The following is a 27,372-nucleotide window of genomic DNA, read 5'->3' on the forward strand; positions in this document are numbered from 1 at the left end:
TATTTTAAAAGGTAAATGTGAGGTGCTCTGCTTCAGATACAATGCAAATGGTCAAACTACTCAACGTTTAACAAAACATAATTTATTCAAACACTATAGTTAAAATACAACAAAAGAAAGAGAACTTGGAATAGCTTAACTCTATTGGAAAACTTAACAGAATAATAGATTATCTTATTGCTAAACAGTAACAGCCCATAAATACACTCTTGCCAAAAAGGCAAATTCAGAAAACAAATTGTCTCACATACACTTCTGCAATCTGAAAGGAAAGAACATCAAAAGACAATTCTGGGAGAGACAGTATAGCAGTTGGGAGAGATTCACTGCTTTCCAATCCTGCTGAGACCCCAGCAACAACTGCTGAAGGCTAACCGTAAACTCCCCGGTTCATGGGGGTCGGAACTTGACCACACCCAGTCAGGCTGCTTCTATTGTTCCAGCTTTTTTAAAAAATCCTAAGGCTAGGCAAGCTGTTTATTGGTTTTTCAACTAGACAACTTAGTGCATCTGTCTTCAAACCTCTCTTTAGAAACAACCCAAACAAAATAACCTCTTAAAACCACAGCATCGTCACACATCATTGTAAACATGGTCGGGATTCGGCGTTGAATTTCCCACAGTCACTCACACTTGGAAAACCCGCGAGCACAGGCACACTCTCATATTCTTGTATATTCCGAATGCAACAGGTACCCAGATTCCCAGTGGTCAATGGGAAAAGTAAAATAGATGACATACCTGCAGCCCTTAGCGATGGGGATCAATGTCCGACACATCTTAAGCATCACAGAAAGCTAATGGCAGGGAAAGAGACCACTCTACCCATCGTTACCATGCTAATCTGCCTAATCCCTCTTCCCAGCATTCAGTTTGTAGCTCTTCTGGTTGCAACATTTGGCGTGCATGTCCAGATGAGTTGGGCGTGTCTGCCTCTCTGATCCACTCATGCCAGGCACCAATCAACCTCTAAATCTATGCCCCCTTTAGTCAGACCCTTCTGCTGAGAGCAATAGACTATGTTCCCTCTCATGTCTATGCAAGGCTTATGCCCAAAACGTCTATTCTCCTGCTCCTCAGACGCTGCCTGACCTGCTGTGCTTTTCCAGCACCACACTCTCAACTCTGATCTCCAGCTCCTGCAGTCCTTACTTTCTCCCACTGGGAGATCAGTCTAGTATTGCCCTCACAGCGAGCTCTGCACAGTTTTCACGCGCTGAATTGTCGACGGCGGCTTTCCTGAAAGCGACCCACACTTGCCAGTTTAGTAATTGTAGCTGTCCCTTGTCGTTCCTCCTTTGCAGCTCAATGATAAACTGATCAGGACACCATTTGAGGACAACGTAGCCGGAGTCAACATCTACTCCAGTGGCATCTACAACGTCCTCGAGACCAGGTTTGGGCTGATGGTCAGGTTCGACGGCAACCATCACCTGGAGATTAAACTGCCAAACACGTACTTTGGAAAGGTGAGATTTCACACACACACACACACACAGACACACACACACAGACACACACANNNACACACACACACACACACACACACACACACAGATACAGACACACACACACACACACAGATACAGACACACACACACAGACACACACACACACGAGGGAATGTGTGGACAATGTTGATGAGCCTGAAGGGAAACTGAATAGACACGAGGGAGAAATAAAGATAGACTGGAGGTCCGGTGAAAGCAGGAGGAGGCTTGTATAGGACTGAAACACCACGACAGAGCAGATGGGTCAAATGGCCTGTCTCTGTGTCGTTAATATTATGTTATTCTTTTCTTTAATTCATTCTTAGGACATGTGAGGGCTAGCATTTGCTTCCATTAACTGCCCTGGAAACAGTGGTGGTGGTGAGTGAGTGAGGGTGGCATGGTGGCTCAGCAGTTAGCACTGCTGCCTCACGGCGCCAGGGACCTGGGTTCGATTCCAGCCTCGGGCGACTGTCTGTGTGGGGTTTACACATTCTCCCCGTGTCTGCGTGGGTTTCCTCCAGATGCTCCAGTTTCCTCCCACAATCCAAAAGTGTGCAGGTTTGGGTGGATTGGCCGTGCTAAATTACCCATAGTGCTCAGGGATGTGCAGGTTAGGGTGGATTGGCCGTGCTAAATTACCCATAGTGCCCAGGGATGTGCAGGTTAGGGTGGATTGGCCGTGCTAAATTACCCATAGTGTTCAGGGATGTGCAGGTTAGGGTGGATTAACCATGGGAAGTGCAGGAGTAGGGGTGGGTGTGGGTGCGATGCTCTTGAGTGTGGACTCAAATGGCCTGCTTCCGTGATGTTGGGATTCTCGAACAGCTACAGTTCAGGGGACATCCAGACACAGTACAAGGTAAGGAGTTCCAGGATTTTGGCCGCAGCAATACTGAAGCAAAAGTGATATGTTTTCAAGTCAGGATGGTGTGGGACTCAGAGGGGAACTTGCAGGGGGTGGTGTCCCCCTGTATCTGCTTCCCTTGAGGTGTTGGTGATCATGGGTTTGGAAGGTGCTGTCTGAGGATTTTTTGATGAATTTCTACAGTGCATCTTGTAGATCGTACACATTGCTGCTGCTGACCGTCGGTGGGGGAGGGAGTGGACCCTGGATGATGTCAAGCTTCTTGACATCACTACTAAGGGTCATTATTTGAAAATAAAGGGATGCCCTTTGAGGACAGAGATGAGGAGAATTTTTTTTCTCTCACTTGAAGTTCATGAATCTTTGAAACTGTCAAACTGAAAAAGGCGCTGAAGGCAGAGTCTTTGAATATTTTTTAAGGTGTCCTTAAAACCTTTCACCTAACGAGGGAGCAGCGCTCCAAAAGCTTGTGATTTCAAATAAACCTATTAGTCTAGTAGAGTAGTATTTTATTTGTCATTTGTACAACTGATACAGTAAAAACGAGACAGTGTTCCTCCAGGAGGGGAGCTACATGGACAGCACAAACTACACAATAATACGCACTGGTAGCTCAGTGGCTCAGTGGTTAGCACTGCTGCCTCGCAGCACCAGGGTCCCAGGTTCGATTCCAGCCTCGGGTGACTGAATGCGTGGAGTTTGCACCTTCTCCCCGTGTCTGCGTGGGTTTCCTCCGGGTGCTCTGGTTTCCTCCCACAATGTGCAGGTCAGGGTGAATTGGCCGTGCTTAAATTCCCCATAGCGTTATGGTGCATTAGTCAGAGGGAAATGGGTCTGGGTGGGTTAGTTCTCCCCGTGTCTGCGTGGGTTTCCTCTGGGTGCTCTGGTTTCCTCCCACAATGTGCAGGTCAGGTGAATTGGCCGTGCTTAAATTCCCCATAGCGTTATGGTGCATTAGTCAGAGGGAAATGGGTCTGGGTGGGTTAGTCTTCGGAGGGTCGGTGTGGACTTGTTGGGCTGAAGGGCCTGTTTCCACACTGTAGGGAATCTAATCTAATCTAAAGTGAATAAGAAGTGCGAAACACACAAGTTACAGTGTAATACAAGAATAATAAATAATAGACATTTTTCCAGCAGCAATTGAAGTCAAGCAAAGAATTTCAGATGGGAAAGAGTCCGATCATACAGTGTTAAGGAGCCTGATGACTTGGGGGAAGAAACTGTTGCACAGTCTGGCCGTGAGAGACCGAATGCTCCAGTATCTTCTGCCAGATGGCAGGAGGGAGGAGAGTTTGAGTGAAGGATGTGTGGGCTCTTCCACAATGCTCTTAGCCTTTCGGATGCAGCGTGTGGTGTAAATGTCTGTAATGGAGGGGGGAGAGACCCCGATGATCCTCTCAGCCGTCCTCACTATCCATCGTAGGGTCTTACCATCCGAGAACCAGGCAGTGATGCAGCACCTCAGGATGGACCCTCTTGTAGAATGTGGTGAGGAGGGGTTTGGGGTAGGGGGGTGGGAGATGGGCTTTCCTCGCCCTACACAGAAAGTAGAGACGGTGCTGAACTTTCTTGGCCATGGAGCTGGGGTTGAGGGTCCAGGTGAGATTCTCCACCAGGTGGCTGCCAATTTAGCCCCATTTCTCCAGCCCTTCCCCACAAGCCTCCAATTCCCCAGCCACCTCTGGGAATGAAACCAAGTTATCCTCAGCAAGCTGTCAGGATTTGGAGTGCGCTGCCTCGGAGAGTGTTGGAGGTGGATTCCATCTGAGGTTGCAAAAGACAGCTGGATGTAAATTTGGAAGTGATGAATTTAGCAGGCTATAGAAATAAGGCCGGAGAATGGGACTAGCTGGGTAGCACTTTTGAGAGCCGGTACAGATGCGATGGGTCGAATGGCCTCCTTCGATTGTGCAATTCCTGAACCAGGCAATAATGCAGCAGCTCTGTATGATGTGGTGAGGATGGGGTGGTTGGGGGGGGTTGGCTTTCCTCAGCCTGCACAGTGAGTAGAGACCCTATTGGACCAATACCTGGTGTCGTGTGACTTCTGAATACTTTTAAGGGAAAAGTAGGCAGATTTTTGAAAGGCTGTCAGGGCTAGGCGAGCAAGTGGAGTTATCAGATCAGCTGTGGTCTTATTTGTTGGTGGAGAAGGCTCATGGTTGACCTACTCCTGTATACATCCATGCACATGTTTGTGAGGTAATCCCTCTGAGCTAAAGAGTTTAGTCCTGGGGCTCTTAACCATCAGATCAGGGGTCGACTGTTTAAGTCTGAGAATGAAGAGAAATCTCTTCAGAGGTTTTTTTTGCAGTTATTTGGAATACTTTACCGCAGAAAAGCCCCGCTGTTGAGTACATTCAAGACAGAGTTTTGAGATAGAGGCCAGGTTTAGATATGAAGGATGACGAATGATTTTGCAGTTAAACTGGACAGGTACTTGAGGGAATTAAACTTGCAGGGACAGAGCGGACTGAATGGAATGGGCTGATTGCCCTACAACAAGCTAACAGTGATTTAATGGGCTGATTGCCCTACAACAAGCTAACAGTGATTTAATGGGCTGAATGGCCTCCCTAGTTCCCTCAAGTGCCTGTCCAGTTCCGTTTTGAAACCGTCCATCGTCCTTCACATCTAAACCTGGCCTCTGTCTCAAACGTCTGTTTTGAATACATGATGTGGAGTTGCCGGTGTTGGACTGGGGTGGACCAAGTTAAAAACCACACAGCGCCAGGTTATAGTCCAACAGGTTTATTTGGAAGCACTAGCTTTTGGAGCTTCGTCAGGTGGCTGTGGAGCAGGATCCATACAATACAGAATTTATAGCCACAGTGTCCATGACACTGGTTTCCATGACATTGTGTTATCCGAACATTCGATTATCCGAACATTTGATTATGCGAACATTCGGTTAGCCGAAACATTCAGTTATCCGAACATTCGGTTATCCGAACATTCGATTATCCAAACATTCGGTTAGCCGAACATTCAGTTATCCGAACATTCGATTATCCAAACATTCGATTATTCGAACATTCGGTTATCGGAACATTTGGTTATCTGAACATTCAGTTATCCGAACAATCGATTATCCGAACAATCGATTATCCGAACATTCGGTTATCCGAACATTCGGTTATCCGAACATTCGATTATCTGAACATTCAGTTGTCCGAACATTCTGTTGTCTGAACATTCGATTATCCGAACATTCGATTATCCGAACATTCGATTATCCGAACATTCGATTATCTGATCATTTGGTTATCCGAACATTTGATTATCCTGTGTCATTCGGGTTTACCCTGTATACTGAATGACAGAGTCTTTCTGGGGAAAAGGATGGCCTCCTTCTGTGCTGTCGACTCTGAATTCCAAAGGGGACCTGGAGATCAGCTGGAGCTCAGGTTGACCAGCAGTTGTGATTGTGTTAGACGGCCGGTCTGAAATGGGGCCCTGCTGCTCTTTATGAGGTTGTCAAAGTGAAAACAGCCATTCAGAGTCACGTCAGTAATTGTCTGTTCTCCTCTCTAGGTGTGCGGTATGTGCGGAAACTTTAACAATGACCCAGCTGACGAGCTCCTGATGTCCAACGGTCTCCAGGGTAAAAACGTCACCCAGTTTGGCAACAGTTGGCAGATCCAGGGTGACAAGGACCCACGGTAAGAGACTCACGGAGAGCGGAGGGGTTCGGCGGGCTGGTTGATTTTCTTGCGTGCGTTTTGTCTCCCTCCTGGGCGACATCTCCAGCATTGTGTGACCTTGCAAGGCAATCTACCAGCTCGGCCGAACCGACCAACACCTTCAACCACAACCCGGGCTATAGATCTTCACTGAAACTTTAAAAAACACAAGGTGCGTTTGTACAGCCTCTTTTTGCCAATCTCTGGTGTACCCAAAGCTCTTTGCAGCCAATGGGAGGTCATAGAATGTTAGAAAGAAACCGCTGTGCCTGGACTGGCCATACAGTGAATTAGCGCTGAAAATGTGTTGCTGGAAAAGCGCAGCAGGTCAGGCAGCATCCAGGGAACAGGGGAATCGACGTTTCGGGCATAAGCCCTTCTTCAGGAATTACCCCGGAATACAGTGAATTACCCAGCCTATTCCCTCTTCTCAATACTCTGTCTATAACCCTCCAGGTTACAGTACCACAGGTATTAATCCAGACATCTTTTCAATGAACTGGACAATTTCTGCCGATCCGACCCTCCCGGGCACTGGGTTCTAGACTCCTGACCGTCTCAGTGTTCGGGTTTGTCAGAACCCGTCCGCTCAAGGCATCCTTTCCTCTGTGTACTTTTCGTCTTTTTCTTTTCTTTCTTTACCTTCGAGGCCTGGGCGGTGGCTGCAGCGTCGGCAGTGTGGATCGGTGGAGCCCAGAGCGAGGATTTCCTAGGGGGCAATAGGCCTGGACTCCTGGCAGCGGCGGTGCCTAGAGCGGAGAGTTCAAGGGAGCAATAGGCCCGGAGTCTGGACTCTTGGCAGCGGTGGTGCCCGGAGTGGGGACTCCTGGCAGTGCCAGACTCAGAGTCTGGACTCCTGGAGGTTGTAGGCCTGGAGCCTGGACTCTTGGTGGTGGTGGTGCCCAGAGAAAGGACTCCTGGTGGCACTAGGCCTGGAGCCTGGACTCTTGGTGGTTGTAGGCCCAGAGCCTGGACTCTTAGTGGTGATGATGCCCGGAGCAGGCACCCCTGTGGTGGTAGGCCCAGAGCCTGCACTTTTGCTGGTGCTGGTGCCTGGAGCAGAGACTCCTGGTGGTGCTAGGCCTGGAGCCTGGACTCTTGGTGGTTGTAGGCCTGGAGCAGACACTCCTATGGTGGTAGGCCCAGAGTCTGCACTCTTGGTGGTGCTGGTATCTGGAGCAGGGACTCCTGGTGGTGGTAGGCCCAGAGCATGGCCACCTTGTTGGTGTCAGACAGCAGCAGAGTGAGATTCCCCTGGGTCATCACTGTCATCATTGCTGTTTCCAGAACGGGACTCTTACAGGACCAGAACACCTTACAGAAGCCCAAGACCCAGTTTGAACAGAAGATGAACTCTTATTTAAATAATTTCATTTTATCCTGATTATGCCTCAAAATGGCACCAGACTGTGGAGACACAACATTTTCCACTGAATCTTCAAGAGACATATGACAACAAAACCATTCATCCATTCACTTTGTGTCTGTGCCCCTTAGTCACTGGCCCCTCTGCTGTAGTAAACAGGCCCTTCCTATCCACACTATCTCGGCCCCCTCAGTCTCCTCTGCTCCCAGAAAAAAAACGTTCCCAACCTTTCAAACCTTTCCTCGTGGCTGGAATATTTTCTCAAGCCCAAGCAAAGTTGCATTGTAAGGAATGAGGCAGCTCCTATGAACACAGCAAGCTCCCACACATCGCAATCCTCACTAGGCGATCCGAATCGGTGATGTCGATTGAGGGATTAATATTGACTGCAGGACACTGGGGGGGGGGGGAGTCTCCCCCATCCCTAGAGCCACCCCATATCCCTTCAAACGTTTCTCCCCAATTGTGGCTGCAGGGTCTTCTCCATCTCCAACCAAGTAAAACATCTCACCCAGTAACTCAATGAGGTGTTTCTTCCCCCTTTGCCCTCTTCTGTGGGATGTGTGTGTTACAGGCAAGGGTACCATTTATTGCCCATTCCCAATTGCCCCTTAGGCTTGCTCGGTCATTTCAGAGGACCGTCCGGAGTCAACCATGTTGCTTTGGGCCTGGAGTTACGTTGCAGTGATTGGAACAAGGGCCAGGTGGATTGCATTAACAATGAGATCCCTGGTTGGGGCCAAACAGGGAGCCCTGGCTGACAGCACCAGGGACCCGGGATTGATTGAACTCTCGGGCGACTGCCTGTGTGGCGTTTCTCCCCTGTGTTCCCTCTGCATGCTCCAGTTTCCTCCCACAATCCAAAGATGTACAGGTTAGGTTGGCTGGCCATGCTAACTTTCCCATAGTGCCCAGAGATGCGTCAGGTGGATGAATTAGCCATGGTGAATGCAGGGTTGTAGGGAAAGGGTAGGGTGTGAGTGAAATGCACTTTGGAGGATTGTTGTGGAGTGGATGGGCTGAGTGGCTTGCTTCCATGCTGTAGGGATTCAATGATAACCAGGTGTCTCAAAGAGACTCCTAAGTCTAGGGACGGGCTGTGAGCTGGATGGTCAGAGCCCATCTACAGTGCACATGTTAATAAAGGGTGAGTTGATGATGGGAGACCGGCCGGTATGGAGTTATTTCACAGGTGTAGGCCAGACCGTGTACGCACGGCAGATTTGCCTCCCCAAAGGACATTAGTGAACAAGATGGAGTTTGCCAACAGTTAGATCAGAGAACAGTACAGCACAGGATCAGGCCCTTCGGCCCTCCAAGCCTGCGCTAACACATTTTGCCCATCCGTACTAAAAGTCTTCACTTACAGGCCCCTCGAGCCTATTACACAGGAAGAGGCCATTCAGCCCCTTGACCCTGTTACACAGGAAGAGGCCATTCAGCCCCTCGAGCCTATTACACAGGAAGAAGCCACTCAGCCCCTTGACCCTGTTACGCGGGAAGAGGCCATTGAGCCCCTTGAGCCTGTTACATAGGAAGAGGCCATTCAGTCCCTCGAGCCTGTTACACAGGAAGAGGCCACTCAGCCCCTTGATCCTGTTGCACAGGAAGAGGCCATTCAGCCCCTTCAGCCTGTTACACAGGAAGAGGCCATTCAGCCTCTCAAGCCTATTACCCAGGAAGAGGCCATTCAGCCCCTTGAGCCTGTTACACAGGAAGAGCCCATTCAGGATCCATACCCCTCTATACCCTTCCTATTCATGTATTTGTCCAGCTGCTTCCTGAATGCTGCCATAGTGTGTCCTCCCACTACCTCCTCTGACAGCATGTTCCAGGCACTCACCTCCCTTTGTGTGAAAAACCTGCCTCGCACATCTCTTTCAAATATACCCCCTCACACCTTGAACCTGTGTCCCGTCGTAATTGACCCCTCCACCCCTGGGGAAAAGCCTCATGCTTCTCACTCTATCCACGCTGTTCATAGTCCCATATACTTTTATCAGGCCACCGCTCAACCTCCTGCATTGCAGGTGAAAACAAACCCCAGTCTACCCAACCTTTTCTCATCGCTAAAATCCATCATAGCAGGCAACGCCCTGCCAAACCTGGGGTGGCACGGTGGTTAGCGCTGCTGCCTCACAGTCCCAGGGTCGATGCCAGCCTCAGGCGACTGTCTGCGTGGAGTTTGCATGTTCTCCCCGTGTCTGTGTGGGGTTTCCTCCACCAATCCAAAGGTGTGCAGGTTCGGGTTAAATTGGCCGGGTTAAATTGCCCCATAAGTGCCAGGGACATCAGTCAGAGGGAAATGGGTCTGGGTGGGTTACGCTTCGGCGGGTCGGTGTGGACTTGTTGGGCCGAAGGGCCTGTTTCCACACTGTAGGGAATCTAATCAAACCTTTTCTACACCCTGTCCAAAGTATCCACATCCTTTTGGTAGGGTGGTGACCAGAATTGTACGCAATTAACAGTAGAGCCATAGAGATGTACAGCATGGAAACAGACCCCCGTCCATGCCGACCAGGTATCCCAACCCAATCGAGTCCCACCTGCCAGCACCCGGCCCGTATCCCTCCAAACCCCTTCCTATAGTTTCATTTACAGAGGCCAGCTCCATCATCCAGATTTTATCGGATTTAATTTAAATTCCAGCCTTTGTCATTCTGGGACGTGAATCTCTGCGCCCTCCCCCCAGGAACGTTGGCATCGGGGCCCCTGAGATGACACTGTCCTGTGAAGCAGACGGAGCTGTCTCGCTGACTCATGCCATGTTTTTGTCATTCAGCTGCCAGTCCGATGACAGGGAGGATCTGGACCCGATGTGTACGGCCGAAGATAAGAAGGTGTGGACAGCCCAGTGCCAGGAGCTGTTAACAGCCAAGTACCAGCGGTGTCACAGCACCGTGAAGCCAGCTTCATTCATTGAGAACTGCGTGTTTGACATGTGCATGTACTCTGGCATGATCTCCACTCTCTGCGACAATATCCAGTCCTACATTGAAGCCTGCAAGAGCGAGGGCATTGACATTAAGTGGAGGAACAGCACCTTCTGTCGTAAGTGACCCGACCTCCATGTGGCTTTAGAAGCTCCCTGCTCCCCTCACACCAACACACGCGCACCACCCTCTCCTCCAGCAGGCTGCAAATCGCAGGAGTCATGACGGCGAACAGGCCATTGAACTCAGGGAGGCATCGCAAATCTGACTCTGCTGATACCCGCCATTCAGCCCCTTGAGCCTGTTACACAGGAAGAGGCCATTCAGCCCCTTGAGCCTGTTACACAGGAAGAGGCCATTCAGCCCCTCGGGCCTGTTACACAGGAAGAGGCTATTCAGCCTCTTGAGCCTGTTACACAGGAAGAGGCCATTCAGCCCCTTGAGCCTGTTACACAGGAAGATGCCATTCAGCCCCTTGGGCCTGTTACACAGGAAGATGCCATTCAGCCCCTTGGGCCCATTGCACAGGAAGAGGCCATTCAGCCCCTCGAGCCTGTTACACAGGAGGAGGCCATTCAGCCTACTTGGAAATAGCAAGGTCCCTCAGAGCACAATGTGCTGCTTGGCCTGTTGAATGGTGCCCCCAGGAGATCTCGAGGAACTCTTGTGATTCTTGCGGCAGACAGTTCTAACAGAGTGTGTTGTAAAGGCAGCAGCTGGCCCATCTCTCACTGCTGTCTGCTTTCACTGTCCAGCCCTGCCCTGCCAGAAGAACAGCCACTACACCGAGTGTGCCACACCCTGCCCAGCTACCTGCACGGACATCTACGCCCCCTCGACCTGTGAGAACCACCGGCCGTGCGTGGAGGGCTGCGAGTGTGATGAGAACTTTGTGCTGAGCGATGACCGATGCGTGGCCTTGGCTGACTGTGGCTGCATTGACTACAACGGTGACTACCATGAGGTAATGGCTGGCCTCCCGTGGCGGCCTCAGCTGTGGAGGTTGGTACGCCCGGTGGGCACGGGTGGCGTTTCCTGCCTTTTTGGGTCATTGCCCTTGACCTTCAGCCCTTCACAGTTTAACCAAATCACTTACGAGCAAGGGGCAGGAGGTTGCCACTCAGTCCCTCAAGCCTGATCCACCATCCGTGGCTAGTCTGATTGTCACCTCAAATCCATATTCTATCTCCGCCCCCCTTAACCTTTGAACCCCTTTCTGAGAACCCTTCTAATTCCACCTTTCGCTGCCACTACTTTTCAGGAAGCCTTCCAAACGTCATCCACCCACTGAAAGGAAACGCAAATGTACGATTTCTGTTTTAAATGGGCAGCCCCTGATTTTTAAACAGTGACCCCCACTGCCGGGTTCTCCATGCCCACCCAGTCTCGACCCCTCAGTGAGCTCCCCTGTTTCAGTCAGGTTGCCTATCACTCTTCAGTGGATACAACTCTAGTGTGTCTAACCTTTCCTCAGAATTACCATCTCCGATCCAGGGATTAGTCTGGTAAATCTCCTCTGAGCTGCCTCCAACACGTTCACTTCCGGTCTCTCTGCTATTGGTAAGCTTGAAAGGGGTGCGGAAAAGATTTGCAAGGATCTTGCCACAGTTGGAGGGTTTCAGGAGAGGAAGAGGCTACGTGTGTTTTGAGTCAAGATTAGAGTGTGGTGCTGGAAAAGCACAGCAGGTCAGGCAGCATCCGAGGAGCAGGAGAATCGATGTTTCGGGCAAAAGCCCTTCATCAGGAATTCCTGATTCCTGATGAAGGGCTTTTGCCCGAAACATCGATTCTCCTGCTCCTCGGGTGCTGCCTGACCTGCTGTGCTTTTCCAGCACCACACTCTAATCTTGACTCTAATCTCCAGCATCTGCACTACCCACTTTCGCCAAGCATGTGTTTTGAGCCAATGAGGTCCTTTCACGTTTGGAGAATAAGCCCATCCTGTGCAGTTATGGAGTCATACAGCACAGAAACAGACCCTCTTTGGTCCAACCAAGTCCACGCTAACTAGGTTCCTGATGAAGAGCTTATGCCTGAAACGTCGATTCTCCTGCTCCTCGGATGCTGCCTGACCTGCTGTGCTTTTCCAGCCCAACACTCTCTCGACTCTGATCTCCAACATCTGCAGACTTTCTCTAAACCAGGGATCCCCCCCAAGACTAAACTGCCTGCGCTTGGCCCCTACCCTTTTCTTACTCATGTCCTTATCCAAATGGCTTTTAAACTGTACCTGCATCCACCACTTCCTCTGGCAGTTCATTCCACACATGAACCACCCTCTGTGTAAGTAAATTTGCCCCTCTCTCTCCTCTCACCTTAAAAATATGTCCCTCCCTAGTCTTCAAATCCCCCAAGGAACAGCCCTTGGCTATTCACCCTATCCATGCCCCTCAAAATTTATAAACCTCTATAAGGTCTGCCTTCAATCTCCAATGCTCCAGGGAAAGACGTCCCAGCCTATCAACTTTTCCTCATCACTTCAAACCCTCCACTCCCAGTAAATCATTTCTGAACAGTCTCCATTTTAATAACATCCTTCCTATAACTGGGCAACCAGAAATACTTACCGCACTCCTGAAGTGGCCTCACCAATGTCTGGAACAACCTCAACACGACGTCTCGACTCCTATGATCGAAAGGTCTGAGCAATGAAGGCAACTGTGCTAAATCCCTTCTTGACCACCCTGACACAAACTTCAAAGATTATGTACCTGAACCCCTAGGTCTCTCTGTTCTGCAACGCTGCCCAGGGCCCCACCATCAATTGTAAAAAAAAAAATGTCCTGTCGTTGTTCATTTTACCAAAATACACTCCTTCACATTTATCCAAATTAAACTCCATCTGCCACTCCTCAGCCCATTATCCCAGCTGGTCAAGATCTCTTTGTAATCTTAGATAACCTTCTTCACTGATGAAGGGCTTATGCCTGAAACGTCGATTCTCCTGCTCCTCGGATGCTGCCTGACTGGCTGTGCTTTTCCAGCACCACACTCTCTCGACTCTGATCTGCAGTCCTCACTTTCTCCTAACCTTCTTCACTGTCCACTATACCATCAATTTCAGTGTTATCCACAAAATTCCCATCCAACTCGATTACATGAATGACAGTGGAGCCAGCAGATGTTCAGGTCAGGGTGAATTGACCACGCTAAATTGCCCAGAGTGTTAGGTGCATTGGTCAGAGGGAAATGGGTCTGGGTGGGTTACTCTTCGGAGGGTCGGTGTGGACTTGTTGGGCTGAAGGGCCTGTTTCCACACTGTAGGGAATCTAAACCACTGGTCCAGTCCGGCAATCAACCTTCCGTCACGGTCGGGGCTGTTGTGGTTTTAAACGAGGAGAGAGCCTGACTCGCTTTTAACGTTTTCTGATGTGTGTGTGTGTCTGTTTTTACACAGTCGGGCGATACCTGGCTGAACAAGCACTGTGACACAAAGTGTACCTGCAAGAAAGGACACCTACGCTGCAAGAAACACAAGTGTGTGGAGAACTCAGTGTGTGCCTTGAAGAAGAACGGAAAATACAAGTGTACACCGGTCGGTAAGTCACCGTCGCACTCTCTCCCAAACCCTCCCCCCCCGCCATCCTCCTCACTTTCTTGCTCAGCTCCCTGCTGACATGGGTCAAACATTGAACCTCAGTGACAGGACTGCACTGCACAACACTCACACTGTGATCAGTGTTTGGTTCAAAGCCACTTTGAAGTCAGGATACTATTAAAGAAGTAGGATGTCCACTGACACAACACCCTCTCTCGCTCGGGTGAAATTTTAGATTCCCTACAGTGTGGAAACAGGCCCTTCGGCCCAACCAGTCCACACCGACCCTCCAAAGAGCAACCCACCCAGATCCATCTCCCTCTGACTAACGCACCTAACACTATGGGGCAATTTAGCATGGCCAATCCACCCTAACCTGCACATCTTTGGACTGTGGGTGGAAACCGGAGCAAACCCACACAGACACGGGGAGAACTTGCAAACTCCACACAGACAGTCACCCGAGGCTGGAATCGAACCTGGGACCCTGGTGCTATGAGGCAGCAGTGCTAACCACTGAGTCACTATGCCGCCCCTAAAGGGGGTTAAAATAAAGGGGGTTAGAGGCTGAAAATCACTGCAGCAACTCATCATGCCTCCACCTTCCAAACCAGTGACATCTATTACAGAGCAGACCCCATCGAGATATTTTAAGAAGGTAGCCTAGACCCTAATCTTTTCTTATTTTAAGAGCAAATGTGAAGCACCGTGCTCCAGATGCAATTCAATGGGTTAGTCAACGTTAAGAAGAGATTTACCAAGATGGAAGGTTTGAGTTAGAAGGAGAAGCTGGATAAGGGTGGGACTGTTTCCACTAGAACGTCAGAGGTTGAGAGGCGATCTGCTAGAAGTTTATAAAATAATGAGGGGTATAGATAAAGTTAACAGTAGGTGTCTTTTCCCTGGGGTGGGGGATTTCAAGACAAGGGGCACATTTTTTAAGGTGAGAGGCAAAAGATATTTTTTTATGTGAGTATTATGTATCTGGAATGAACTTCCTGAGGAAGTGGTGGCTGTAGGTATAATTGCAATGTTTAAAAGACACTTGGATAAGTACATGAATAGGAAAGGTCTGGAGGGATATGGGTCAGGAGCAGGCAGGTAGTTTGGAATTATGTTCAGCATGGATTGGGTGGACTGAAAGGTCTGTTTCCTTGCTGTATGGTTCTATGACTGTAGTTAAAATACAACCAAAGAAAGAGAAGTCTATAATAACTTAAATCCATTGGAAAACTTAACTGAATAATAGATTCAGTACCTATTACTAATTAACTGTTGCAATACAGTAACATTCCATAAACACACCCCTTGGCAAAAAGGAAAATTGAGATACATGCAATTCTCCAATCCAGGAGGGAAAGAAAATATCAAGAGAAAATTCAGAGAGAGGAACAGCTAGGAGACATTCGCTGAAGCTCCTAACTCTTTTGAGACCCCACTAGCTACTGAGAAACCAAAACCTGATTTGTGAGAGCTGGCCACATCCCATTCAGGCTGTATTAAACAAAAAAACCAAGGCCTCCCAAGCTGTTTACCCCAGTACCTCAGCCTTAAAATCTCTCAACAAAAAAAGGATGAAATAATGTCTTAAGATGGCTGCACTGACTGACTCAGACTGACAAGGGCAGCAGATGCATAGGAACACCATGGGGCCACCATTTGGCATTTTGCAGAATACAATTCACTATGTAAAGAAATTCTCCCTGTCTTGCCCTTTTACCAATCTCTTCTTGCCACTCTTTCACATGGCAACCGTTGCCAAGGCCAACCTGTCCCTAATTGCTGGGGACATTTCAAAGGACAATTAAGAGTCAACTCCATTGGTTTGCATCTGGAGTCACATGTAGTCCTCATCCTGTTGTAGATTTCCCTTCACTAAAGAGACGATGATGTATCAACCAACATGACAATAGTTTTGCTGTCTCCGTCAATGAGACAAGTTTTATATTTCCACATTTACAACTGCGTTTAGATTCCACCAGCTGCCGTGGTGGGACTTGAACCCCTCTCTGTAAAATATTAGCCTGGGACTCCAGATTCCTAGCCCACTGACATTACTACCTAACCAAGAGATGGACGCTACCAAGTCAAAAGATTGTAGGTGGGAACAAAGCACAAAGAACAAAGCATTACTGCCTCACAGCACCAGGGACCTCAGGTGACTGACTGTGTGGTGTTTGTACATTCTCCCTGTATCTGTGAGGGTTTCCTCCCACAGTCCAAAGATGTGCTGGTTAGATGGATTGGCCATGGGAAATGCAGGGATAGGGCAGGATGGAGCACCTGGGTGGGTTGGTCTTCAGAAGGACTGTGTGGATTTGATGGGCTGAATGGCCTGCTTCCGCACTGTAGGGATTCTCTAAATGACTGGAACTCCTCAATTTACTCTGTCAGAACCTTCATGATTTTGAACACGCTCCCCTAACAATCTCAGTTCCTCTTCAGTTAAATAACGATGGTCGTAATTCTAATCTGTTTGCCTCTGACCAGCTTTCGAGACGTGCCTGATCTCGGGCGACCCTCACTATCTGACCTTCGATGGCCTCGCCCACCACTTCCAAGGCAAGGGCACTTACACCCTGGTCACCACCCACAACATTTCCGAGGCCCTGCAGCCGTTCAACATCGAAGGCAAGAATGAAGTGAGGAACAGGAACACAAAGGTCTCCTACCTGTCTGCAGTTTACATCAACGTTTACGGCCACTCCATCGAATTCCACAAGAAGAAACGTTTCTTGGTGAGGGCATCTTTTTACTATTTCTCTGGCGTAGGAACATGATGCCATTTGGCCCATCGAGCCTGTACTAGCATTCATTATGATCAAGGCTGATCGAACACTCCAATCCCTTTTACCCACCACATCCCCATAACCCTGTGCAACTGGTAATCATAAATCTATTGACCTCTACCTCAAAAATACCCACAGACTGAATTTCCAGTGATACAGAATTCCAAAGATTTCTCCTCATCTTGAACGTAAGTGGCATTCCCCTTATTTTGTAAAACTGTACTCCCTGGTTCCAAACTCCCCAGCCACGGGATAGTCCTTATCTGCATCTTGCTGTTTAATTGTTTTAGAAGTTTCAATGGGCGCTCACCTCCGACTCTTCAAAACTCTAGAGAGTACAGGACAATGTTTTTTTATAGGACTGATCCACCATCCCTGGGAACACGTTTGGTCGCAGAGTCATCGAGTCATACAGCACGGAAACAGACCCTTCAGTCCTGCTTGTCCATGCCGACCAGATATCCCAACCTAATCTAGTCCCATTTGCCAGCACTTGACCCATATCCCTCTAAACCCCTCCTATTCATATACCCATCCAGATGCCTTTTAAATGTTGCAATTGTACCACCACTTCCTCTGGCAGCTCATTCCATACACGCACCACCCTCTGCGTGAAAAAGCTGCCCCTCAGGTCCCTTTTAAATCATTCCCCTCTTACATTAAACCCTGCCCTCTAGTTATGGACTCCCCTATTCTGGGGTAAAAAAGATCTTGGCTATCCGTGCTCTTCATGATTTTATAAGGTCACCCCTCAGCCTTCGACACTCCAGGGAAAACAGCCCCAGCCTGTTCAGCCTCTCCCTATAGCTCAAACCCTCCAATCCTGGCAACATCCTTGTAAATCTTTTCTGGGCTCTTTTAAGTTTAACAACTTCCTTCCTACAGCAGGGAGACCAGAATTGCACGCAATATTTCGAAAGTGGTCTAACCAATGTCCTGTACAGCCACAACATGAACCCCACCCCCCCCCAACTCCTCTATCCAATGCACTGACCAATAAAGGAAAGCATACCACACGCCTTCTTCACTATCCTGTCTACCTGTGACCCTCGCCTTCAAGGAACTCCATACCTGCACCCCAGAACTCCATCATGAACCTTCACTACAATCTCTTGACGGCAATAATATCTCTCCTGACACCAAAGGAGACCAAAACTGCATACAGGTGTGGTCCAACCAAACTGCTGTACCGTGGTATCATAATGTTATATTGCATTAGCAGCTCTCTGTGGAGAACTTTGCTGAAGGTAGGCCAATCACAACAGATAATGATGTGGAGGTGCCAGGGTTGGTCTGGGGTGGACAAAGTCAGAAGTCACATGACCCCAGGTTATAGTCCAACGGGTTTATATGAAATCACAAGTTTTCAGAATGCTGCTCCTTCATCACTTATGACTCTATAAGGTGTAATCATGGAGACAATCATTAGGTTGCAGGATGGAAAGAAATGGCTATGTGGGATCAGTTAAACAGACTCGTTGGATGTTTGTTTCCAAAATACTATCCTGTCTTATTATTATTAAGTGGACAATTATATGGTAACACAGAGGCTCAGTGGTTAGCACTTCTGCCTCACAGCACCAGGGTCCCAGGTTCGATTCCAGCCTCGGGTGACTGTCTGTGTGGAGTTTCACATTCTCCCCGAGTCTGCTTGGGTTTCCTCTGGGTGCACTGGTTTCCTCCCACAGTCCAAGGATGTGTGGGTCAGGAGAATTGGCCGTGCTAAATTGCCCTAAGTGTTAGGTGCATTAGTCAGAGGGAAATGGGTCTGGGTAAGTTACTCTTCGGAGGGTCAGTGTGGACTGGTTGGGCCAAAGGACCTGTTTCCACACTGTAGGGAATCTAATCTAATAACATTTTGAATCTTCATAGATGCAGGTACTGGCTAGGCCTGCATTGACTGTCCATCCCTAAATTCCAACTGTTCAAGTGAGTAATCTATGATGGTTAAAAGACCAGGAAGTTTAATAGCACAGACATTTGATTTCTGGTTTCTCTGGTGATCTTGGACTGTTCAGTCAGGTCTCAGTTCTCAATCCAACCAAGGCTTCGGCCTTAGCTCTGCTGCCCTGGTATTTCCAGTCAGGTTGTTTTCTCACTCTGGCTGCGTTTTGGAATAAACCTCTTCACTTTCCTTTTTGACACAGTTGGATGATGAAAGGGTGATCCCACCTTACAAGTCGCGCGAAGGTTTCCATGTCTACCAGAGAGCCAGGACCCTCTACCTGGAGACGGACTTTGGCGTCTCAGTCAACTTTGACGGGAGAGAAAATGCAGGTGAGGGAGCTTTTCAAAATGGCCACTGCGGCGGAATCCAGCTGGTGTAGTGTGGCCTATCATGTACTGGTGTGGTGGACCAAAGGGAGCCTGATTTTTTTCTTCAACCAGTGAAATTGTGGGTTCAAAACCCACCATGGCCAGATATGGAATTGTTTCCAACAACCCTAGAGCAAGCTGATAGTTGTTGAACTGCTATTTTGTTTATTTGAATCCCCAGTTGAACCCATCTCCTCACGACCAACTCCTGAAGTGACCCAGCCCAATTGAAAACCCAGGAGGAGAAAGCAGTAAAACTGGCGAATGACTTATGGTGATCTGACCAGCTTCGAAGTGGGGGTCTAGTTCAACCAGTACATTTATTTCCCACTACTGCTGTTGTCTAAACATTATTTATCTCCTCTGGGGAAGTCCTGATACATTTTCCCCAAGATAAATAAGTGAGAGAGAAAATACCTTGGGAATTTTACAGATAGTGATACTAACCTGTGGCCAAGTCACTGTCTGGATCTCAAATATTGAAATGCTCTTGCAAAATGTAAGATGGGGACATGTGTCCGGTGCTGGTGGGACAGCACTGTGGGGTCAACGTATCCGAACAGCATCCTGCCCAGCCAGCTCCCTATCCTATCCCTGTAATCTAGCACTTCTCACAGCTAACCCACCTGCCTTGCACATTCCTGGGCACTACGGGGTAATTTACTAATGCCAATCCACCTAATGTGAACATGCAATCATAGAGATGTACAGCACAGACACAGACCCTTGGTCCAACTCCCCCATGCCGACCAGATATCCTAACCTAATCGAGTCCCATTTGCCAGCACTTGGTCCATATCCCTCTAAACCCTTCCTATTCATATACCCATCCAGATGCCTTTTAAATGTTGTAACTGTACCAGCCTCCACCACTTCCTCTGGCAGCTCATTCCCTACATCTTTGGACTGTGGGAGGAATCCGGAGCACCCTGGAGGAAACCCACGCAGACACGGGGAGAACATGCAAGCTCCACATAGACGGTTGCCCAAGGGTGGGATCGAACTTGGCGCTGTAAGGCCTTAATACCCTGGCAATAATACTCGCATCTCTTCGACAAATGTATGCCCTGCCTCATCCAACCCTTTTATCTTCCTCCAGATATTATTATCCCGAGCCTGTACAAGAGAAAGGTCCGAGGGCTGTGTGGCACATACGACGGTAGGTACAGGAATGACTTTACATTGCCCGACGGAACACGTGTTTCCAGTCTGAATGTGTTCGGGAACAGCTGGAAGGTAGAGGATAGGGACGATGATGACTACGACTGGGAGGGAGATGACGATGACGACGACAATGAGGATGACAACGAAGATAGCCGGATGAGACAGAAGCCGCAGGAATCCAACAGGCAGAGGTACAGGTGAGTAGGAGCGAAGGTGAAACATCAGATTCAGGGCTCCGGTAAGTTTGGTAAGTGCGCAGGGAAGAGAGATTTGCGCTCATCTTGAGACTTTTCACAACCTCAGCACCTCCTGAAGAGACTCACGACCAATTAAGTCCCATTGTGACGTCGGAAATTCAGCCTCATGTTGTTGCACAACAAGATCCCACAAGCGGCATCAGTGATGATAGTGGTGGCGAGAGCAGAAACTCATCTGGTTCACTCAGGCCCATTGGGGAATCCCTACTGGCCTGGCCTGCATGTGACTGTACACCCGAGGCACCAACGGCAGGGCGGCACGGTGGCTCAATGTTTGGAGCTACTGCATCACCGTGCCAGGGACCTGGGTTCGATCCCACCCTTGGGTGACTGTGTGGAGTTTGCACATTCTCCCCGTGTCTGTGTGGGTTTCCTCCAGGTGCTCCGGTTTCCTCCCACAGTCCAAAGATGTGTAAGTCAGGTGAATTGGCCATGTTAAATTGCCCACTGTGTCCAGGGATGTGTAGGTTATGGTGAATTGGCCATGTTAAATTGCCCACAGTGTTCAGGGATGTATAGGTTAGGGTGAATTGGCCGTGCTAAATTACCCATAGTGTTCAGGGATGTATAGGTTAGGGTGAATTGGCCATGGTAAATTGCCCATAGTGTTTAGGGATGTGTGGGTTAGGGGTGATTTGGCCATGGTAAATTGCCCATATAGTTTAGGGATGTGTGGGTTAGGGGTGATTTGGCCATGCTAAATTGCCCATAGTGCTCAGAGATGTGTGGGTTAGGTGCATTAGTCAGACGTAAATGTAGAGTAATAAGATAGGGGTAATGGATCTGGGTGGGTTACTATTCGGTGGGTCAGTGTAGACTTGTTAGGCCAAATGGCCTGTTTCCACACTATAGGGAATCCATCAGTCCAATGTGGTTGACTCTTAACTGCCATCTAAAATGGCTGAACATACCAGTCAGTGCAAGAGTAATTAGGGATGGGAACTAAATGTTGGCCATTGCCAGTGATGCCCACATTCCAAGAAAGGATAAAGAAAACAAAAAATTAGGTCTTTTAACTAAATGTTTGTCATGGACACCAGTGAAAATAATCTGGTTCCTTTTAGAAGATATTACAGTCAACCAAGTAGACTGTGGTTTTTATTTTGTTCATTCACAGGATAAGGGTCTCACTGGCTAGGCCCAGCATTTATTGCCCATCCCTAATTGCCTAGAGGGTAGTTAAGGGTGGGCCTAGAGTCATGTGTAGGCCAAACCAGATAAGATAGCAGTTTCCTTCCCTAAAGGATATCAGTAAACCAGATGGGTTTTTCCAACAACGGATACATGGTCATCATTAGACTCTTAATTCCAGATTTGCTTTTTTTATTGAATTCAAGTTCCACCATCTTCTGTGGCTGGATTCAACCTTGGATCCCCAGAATATTACCTGGGTCTCTGGATTAACAATACCATTAGGCCATCACTCCCCTTGGGTGTCTCAAGTTGTGCTTCCCTATCTACAGTCTGAGTTGAGAGTGAGGGGAGCACCACCATCTTTCTGTAGTGTCACCATGACACACTGGGTTTCACCCTTTCTGAGTCAAAATGTTGTGATCCAATTTCCATTCCAAAAGCTTGAGGTCAAAATCCACGGTTGGCATTCCCAGAGGGTTATGAAATAGTGTCAGAGATGCTACCTTTGCGATCTGCCTCCAACAGTGTGTGTGAAAGAATCTGTAGCACTCTTTTGAAGACAAATGGGGGTATGATTTGGAGAGGGAACATCTCCCCGACATCACGACCAGTACTTATCTTGTGATCAGCGTTGCCAGAAGAGACGATCTGGCCACAATTATGTGGTAAAGCCTTGGCTGGATCAATCAGAGTCAACCCCACCTGATTTAAACATAAACAAAGCTCGGCAGTTAACTGTCAGTCATCGTCTAATTGGGTTCATTCTCCCTGGCAGTGCCTCAACTGATCAAAGTCCAGTTGCTACCACAGTTAGGCAGTAGTGTGGGGGTAAAAACATAAACTAGAAAGAGAAAAAAAAGAAAAAAAAAATTTAAAAAAAGGAAAAAAAATCAAAGTCCAGTTGCCAACTAATCCTCACTGTCTTTGCATGCAGTATGAACGTGTTGCCCCTCCCCTCTTATGTTGGTATTCTTGCGAATTATCCTGACCAAGAAACTTCAACAACATGTGTCTTTTACTAGCAATAGGGTTGGTATGGACTTGTTGGGCCAAATGGCCTGTTTCCACACTGTAGGGAATCTAATCTTGGGGCGGCGTGGTGGCTCAGTGCTTAGCACTGCTGCCTCACAGCACCAGGGACCTGGGTTCAATTCCAGCCTCGGGCGACTGTCTGTGTGGAGTTTGCACATTCTCCCCGTGTCTGTGTGGGTTTCCTCTGGTTTCCTCCCACAGTCCAAAGATGTGCAGGTTAGGGTGAATTGGCCATGCTAAATTGCCCATAGTGTTAGATGCATTAGTCAGACGGAAATGGGTCTGGGTGGGTTACTCTTCGGAGGGTCGGTATGGACTGGTTGGGCCGAAGGGCCTGTTTCCACACTGGAGGGAATCTAATCTAATCTATAGAGTCTGGGATTCCTGAGGTTATGACAGGTGCCTTCAAGTTATTTGAGTAAACCGTTTGATTAATCTTTTGCCTACAGTTACTCCTAGCAACTTTGCTTTTTTTAATTCACTTTAAGAATGTGGGTGTCGCTGGCTGTTCCAGCATTAATTGCCTATCCCTAACAGCCTCTGAGAAGCGTGGTAATGGGCTGCATTTCTACAAGCGAACACACTTGTGAGACAGTTTTTTTGTCAACTGAAGCCTGATCATTTTAACCCTCAATTTTAACAATTGATACAAAATTGTCAAAGCTCTCATCCAACTTGAGTGTGCTGTTAAGGGGAAAGCAGGGAGGGAGGTGCCATTGGTGAGATTTTTAAAGAACCAGCAACAGGCACATTGGACCAGACGTCCAGCCTCTGTGCGTGTACAACTGTGAGATATCAGGGTCTCTTCCAGCCTGCTGTAGGGTGTAAGCTGCCAGGCTGAAGGTAGTCTGTCCTTCATTGTGGGATCTTTCTTTCAGTTGCAATTTCTGTGTGTTACAGGCGTGAACTCGTCGGCGAGGACACTGGTCCCGAGCCAGAGACAGGTTTTACAGCAGCGTGTAGCCCTGACCAGCTGGCTGTGATGAACAGCACGGCTTACTGCTGGGCGATTGCAGACCCTCAGGGGCCATTCCGAGACTGCCATCACAATGTTGATCCGGAGCAATATTACCAGTAAGCAAAATCCAACATCATTAGCTCCGATGGGGTTTTATCCATGCGCTGAGAGGGAGGTTGGATTTTAGATTTTTCAGACATGTGGAACGATTTCCCTTCCTTGCTGTCACTGCCTGTGACACTGATACCGGCTCTGGATGTGGGTTTGCTCGCTGAGCTGGAAGGTTTGTTTTCAGATGTTTCGTCACCATATTAGGACACATCTTCAGTGAGCATCCGAATGAAGCACTGGTGGTGTAGCCTGCATTCTATTTACATGTTTGAGTTTCCTTGGGTTGGTGATGTCATTTCCCTGTGGTGACATCATTTCCTATGGTGATGTCATTTCCTGTTTTTTTTCTCTCAGGGGTGGCAAATGGGCTGTTAAAGGCCATAAGCAGTGACAGACTGGGCTGCGTGCATAGATGTGATTAATTTTGTTAGTCTCCCTGCTTAAGGAAGAATTAATCTGCATTGGAGCCAATTCAACAAAGGTTCAGTAAATTGGCCAAGACAAATATTGACTTGATCACCATCTAGGGACCTGCTCTTGGAGGTACCACTGAATTAATGGTGGCAGGAGGTAGTGTTTCTACTGCGCCACAAGAACCCCTAAAAAACTGAATGCTTCACAAATCTTAATTTTGTTAGTAATAAGTTGGAGTGACTGCCACTAGTCCTTTCCTGTAGTTTTCAGAGTTTCCTAAACCAAAGCCAGCAATTAGCCTGCCCTGATAATATTTCACATGCCAGGGCAACTCTCCCCTTAGAATCCCTTAGAAGGTTCCAGAATGCATCTCCTCAGATACCATTCCCTTCTCTCCTTCATCTGGCTGTACATTGTAAGGCCAAACAGCCTCTCCCCTCTGCTGACCACCTAGAATGGCTGTCTGTGAGATACATTCATTTGTAGGGAAGCCTGTAACCTGATCTCAAAATTGGCTTCCGGTGCCCTCTTTCCCCGTGGCAATATGAAACACATCGGCTTTGCATTCAGGTAGAAATGTTGATCATAGAATTATTATAGCAGTCAGCCATTCAGCCCATCACCCCAAACTTGTGATAGAACAAATCACCCAATGCCATTCCTCCACCTTCTCCCTATACATTCTCCCTTTTCAGACAATAATCAAGCTCCTCTTGAAAGCCTCGATTGAACCCGCCTCCACCACCCTTTCAGACAGTCCATTCCAAACCCTAAGCATTTGCATGAAAAAAATTTCTCATGTCGCCATTGGCTAATTCTCTTCAACCTGTGTCCTTCCATTCTCAATCCTTCCACCAATGGGAACTGTCTCTCCCTTTCTACTCTACCCAGAGCTTTCATGATTTTGAACACTGTAGTCAAACCATCTGTCAACCTTCTCTCCTCTATAGAACATAACCCCAGTTCTCCAATTTATCTATGTCAATTGAAGCTCCTCATCCTTGGAACCACACTGCTGAGCTTTTCCTGCACTCTCTTCAATGTCTTTCCTCAACAGTGTGGCAACCAGAACTGGTTGAAACACTCTGGGGTAGAGGCCAACCCCATGTTCTTTCCAAGTTTAACATAACCTCCTTGCTCTTGTGCTCTCCATCGCTATTAATATAACCTGGGATCTGTAAATTTTACTCACCGCTCTCTTAATCTGTCCTGTCACCTTTGATGACTTTGCCATATATATGCCCAGGTCCCTCTATTCCTGCACCCTCTTTAGAATTGTAACCTCTATCTTATATTGTCTCTGTATATTCATTTTACAATCATGTCACACTTCTTTTCATTAATTTTCACCCGCCACTTGTCTTCCCATTTACCATCGATCTAAACTATCCTTCCCACAGTTACAGCACTTCAAATTTTAGTATCACCTGTAAATCCTGAAGATGCATACTGTGGACCAAGGTTGTTAATATAATCAGGTAAAATGATTGCGTCCTCTGGGGAATCTGCTACAGATCTTCTCCCAGCCTAAAAACACATCCCTTAACAATTACTCTCTGCTTCCTGTCACTTAGCCACAGTGATTCAGTGGTTAGCACTGCTGCCTCACAGCACCAGGGACCCGGGTTTGATCCCAGCCTTGGGTTATTGTGTGGAGTTTTCATATTGTTCCCCATGTCTGTGCGGGTTTCCTCCCTGAGTCCAAAGATGTGCAGGTTAGGTGGATCGGCTGTGGGAAATTGCTGATGGTGTACAGGTTAGGTGAGTTAGCCTTTGGAAATGCAAGGATATGGGTGGGATGTCCTTCAGAGGATTGGTGTGAACTTGATGGGCCGAATGGCCTGTAAGGATTCTATCCTATGATTTATATCCAGGTTGCTACTGTCACTTTTATTGCATGAGCTCACAAATCCACTAAGTAGCGCTTTAACAAATGCCTTCTGAAAATCCTTATTCATCACATCTACAACATTGCCCTCAATGACCTTTTCTGTTTTTTAGTTGTTAGCTTGTCAACAGGATCCAGCATGTTAATTAAATGTGGTTTGCCCTTAAAAAACCCATGCTTTTGTGGGGGGTGGGGTTTATTCATTAAACAGTTTTTGTCCAAATGGCTATGAATCTTGTTTCAAATAATTGTTGCCTGAAACGTGCCTGCCATTGAAGTCGAACTGTCTGGTCTATAGCTTCGGGCTTACCTGGACAAGTGTAACATTTACTATCAGCTACTGCAGGTTCCTGCCTCTAGGTTAAGATGGAGGTGCTGAAGGCTGTCTTCTGCCCCAACAGGAACTGTCTATTTGACCTGTGCCAGTTCTACAACAATTCCAAGATGTTGTGTGCCAGCTACGAGACATATGTTCAGGTCTGCCAGGCAAATGGGACCACCCTGTCAAACTGGAGGCAAGAAACCGGCTGTGGTGAGTGTGGGGGTGAAACTCAGGGAAGAAGTCTTGGTAGGAGGGCACTGTTAATTCCTTGCCGCAGACCAGAATGGCTATTGCAGGCCGTCTCTGAATCCTTTTCGGTCTCTATAATTTCAGGGAGGCAGTGGCCCAGTGGTATTATCACTAGATTGCTAATCCAGAGGCCTCAGGTAATGTTCCGGGGACCCAGGTTCAAATCCCATCAGAGCAGTGAAGTCTGGAAGTAAGAGTTTAATGATGACTGTGAGTCCATTACTGATTGTTAGGGGAAAACCCATCTGGTTCATTAATGCCCTGTTAGGGAAGGAAGCTGCCATCCTTACCCAGTCTGGCCTACATGTGACTCCAGACCCACAGCAACGTGGTTTACTCTTATCTGGGCAATTAGGGATGGGCAATAAATGTTGACTTGGCCAGCCATGTCCTCATCCCGTGAATGAATTTTAAAAAACAAATACAGGAGGGAGTCACAGGGCTAGTGGAGATGATGGTGTATGGGATAACATCGCTGGACTTATAACCCAGCAGCCCAGTCAAATACAGTACACAATCCTTTATCCGCAACCCTCGGGACCAGCTGGTTTTCGGAATTTTTTAGATTTCCGAATAAGTGACAGTTTAGTGTTGAGATTTCCCAAACAGCAGAGGTACCTGTGAGTACTACAAGCCCTGAGACGGAATTGATGTCTGCCAGTGCTGGGCCATGCCCCCACCCTACCTCTGAGTGACAGGGGTTAAGTGGGTGTGCAGATGGGTTAACTGTTTGCACGCCAGGCAACCTTGTTATGCAGAAAAAAAACTTCACGAGAAAAACTTCGGATATCGGAGCTTTTCAGATTTCGGGATTTCAGATAAAGGATTGTGCACCTGTACTCTGAGGACATGTGTTCAAA

At 48.0% G+C, this 27,372-nt stretch overlaps 1 protein-coding gene across 1 annotated transcript in view; it reads left to right on the forward strand.

Annotated features, from left to right (window-relative positions):
* Positions 1-27,372, forward strand: part of LOC122544398 (zonadhesin-like) — a gene marked incomplete at its 5' end in the record, with an annotated part of 87,552 nt that overhangs the window by 38,952 nt on the left and 21,228 nt on the right. The window contains 10 exons of the mRNA XM_043683645.1: positions 1,305-1,469; positions 5,893-6,020; positions 10,190-10,458; positions 11,096-11,304; positions 13,738-13,879; positions 16,369-16,616; positions 18,815-18,944; positions 20,083-20,344; positions 23,471-23,644; positions 26,343-26,473. Of these exons, the coding sequence (XP_043539580.1) occupies positions 1,305-1,469; positions 5,893-6,020; positions 10,190-10,458; positions 11,096-11,304; positions 13,738-13,879; positions 16,369-16,616; positions 18,815-18,944; positions 20,083-20,344; positions 23,471-23,644; positions 26,343-26,473 (1,858 nt within the window). The remainder of the gene's footprint in view (positions 1-1,304; positions 1,470-5,892; positions 6,021-10,189; positions 10,459-11,095; positions 11,305-13,737; positions 13,880-16,368; positions 16,617-18,814; positions 18,945-20,082; positions 20,345-23,470; positions 23,645-26,342; positions 26,474-27,372) is intronic.

The sequence above is a fragment of the Chiloscyllium plagiosum genome, chromosome 48 (genome assembly GCF_004010195.1).
Source record: "Chiloscyllium plagiosum isolate BGI_BamShark_2017 chromosome 48, ASM401019v2, whole genome shotgun sequence".
In the NCBI taxonomy this organism is placed as follows: domain Eukaryota; kingdom Metazoa; phylum Chordata; class Chondrichthyes; order Orectolobiformes; family Hemiscylliidae; genus Chiloscyllium; species Chiloscyllium plagiosum.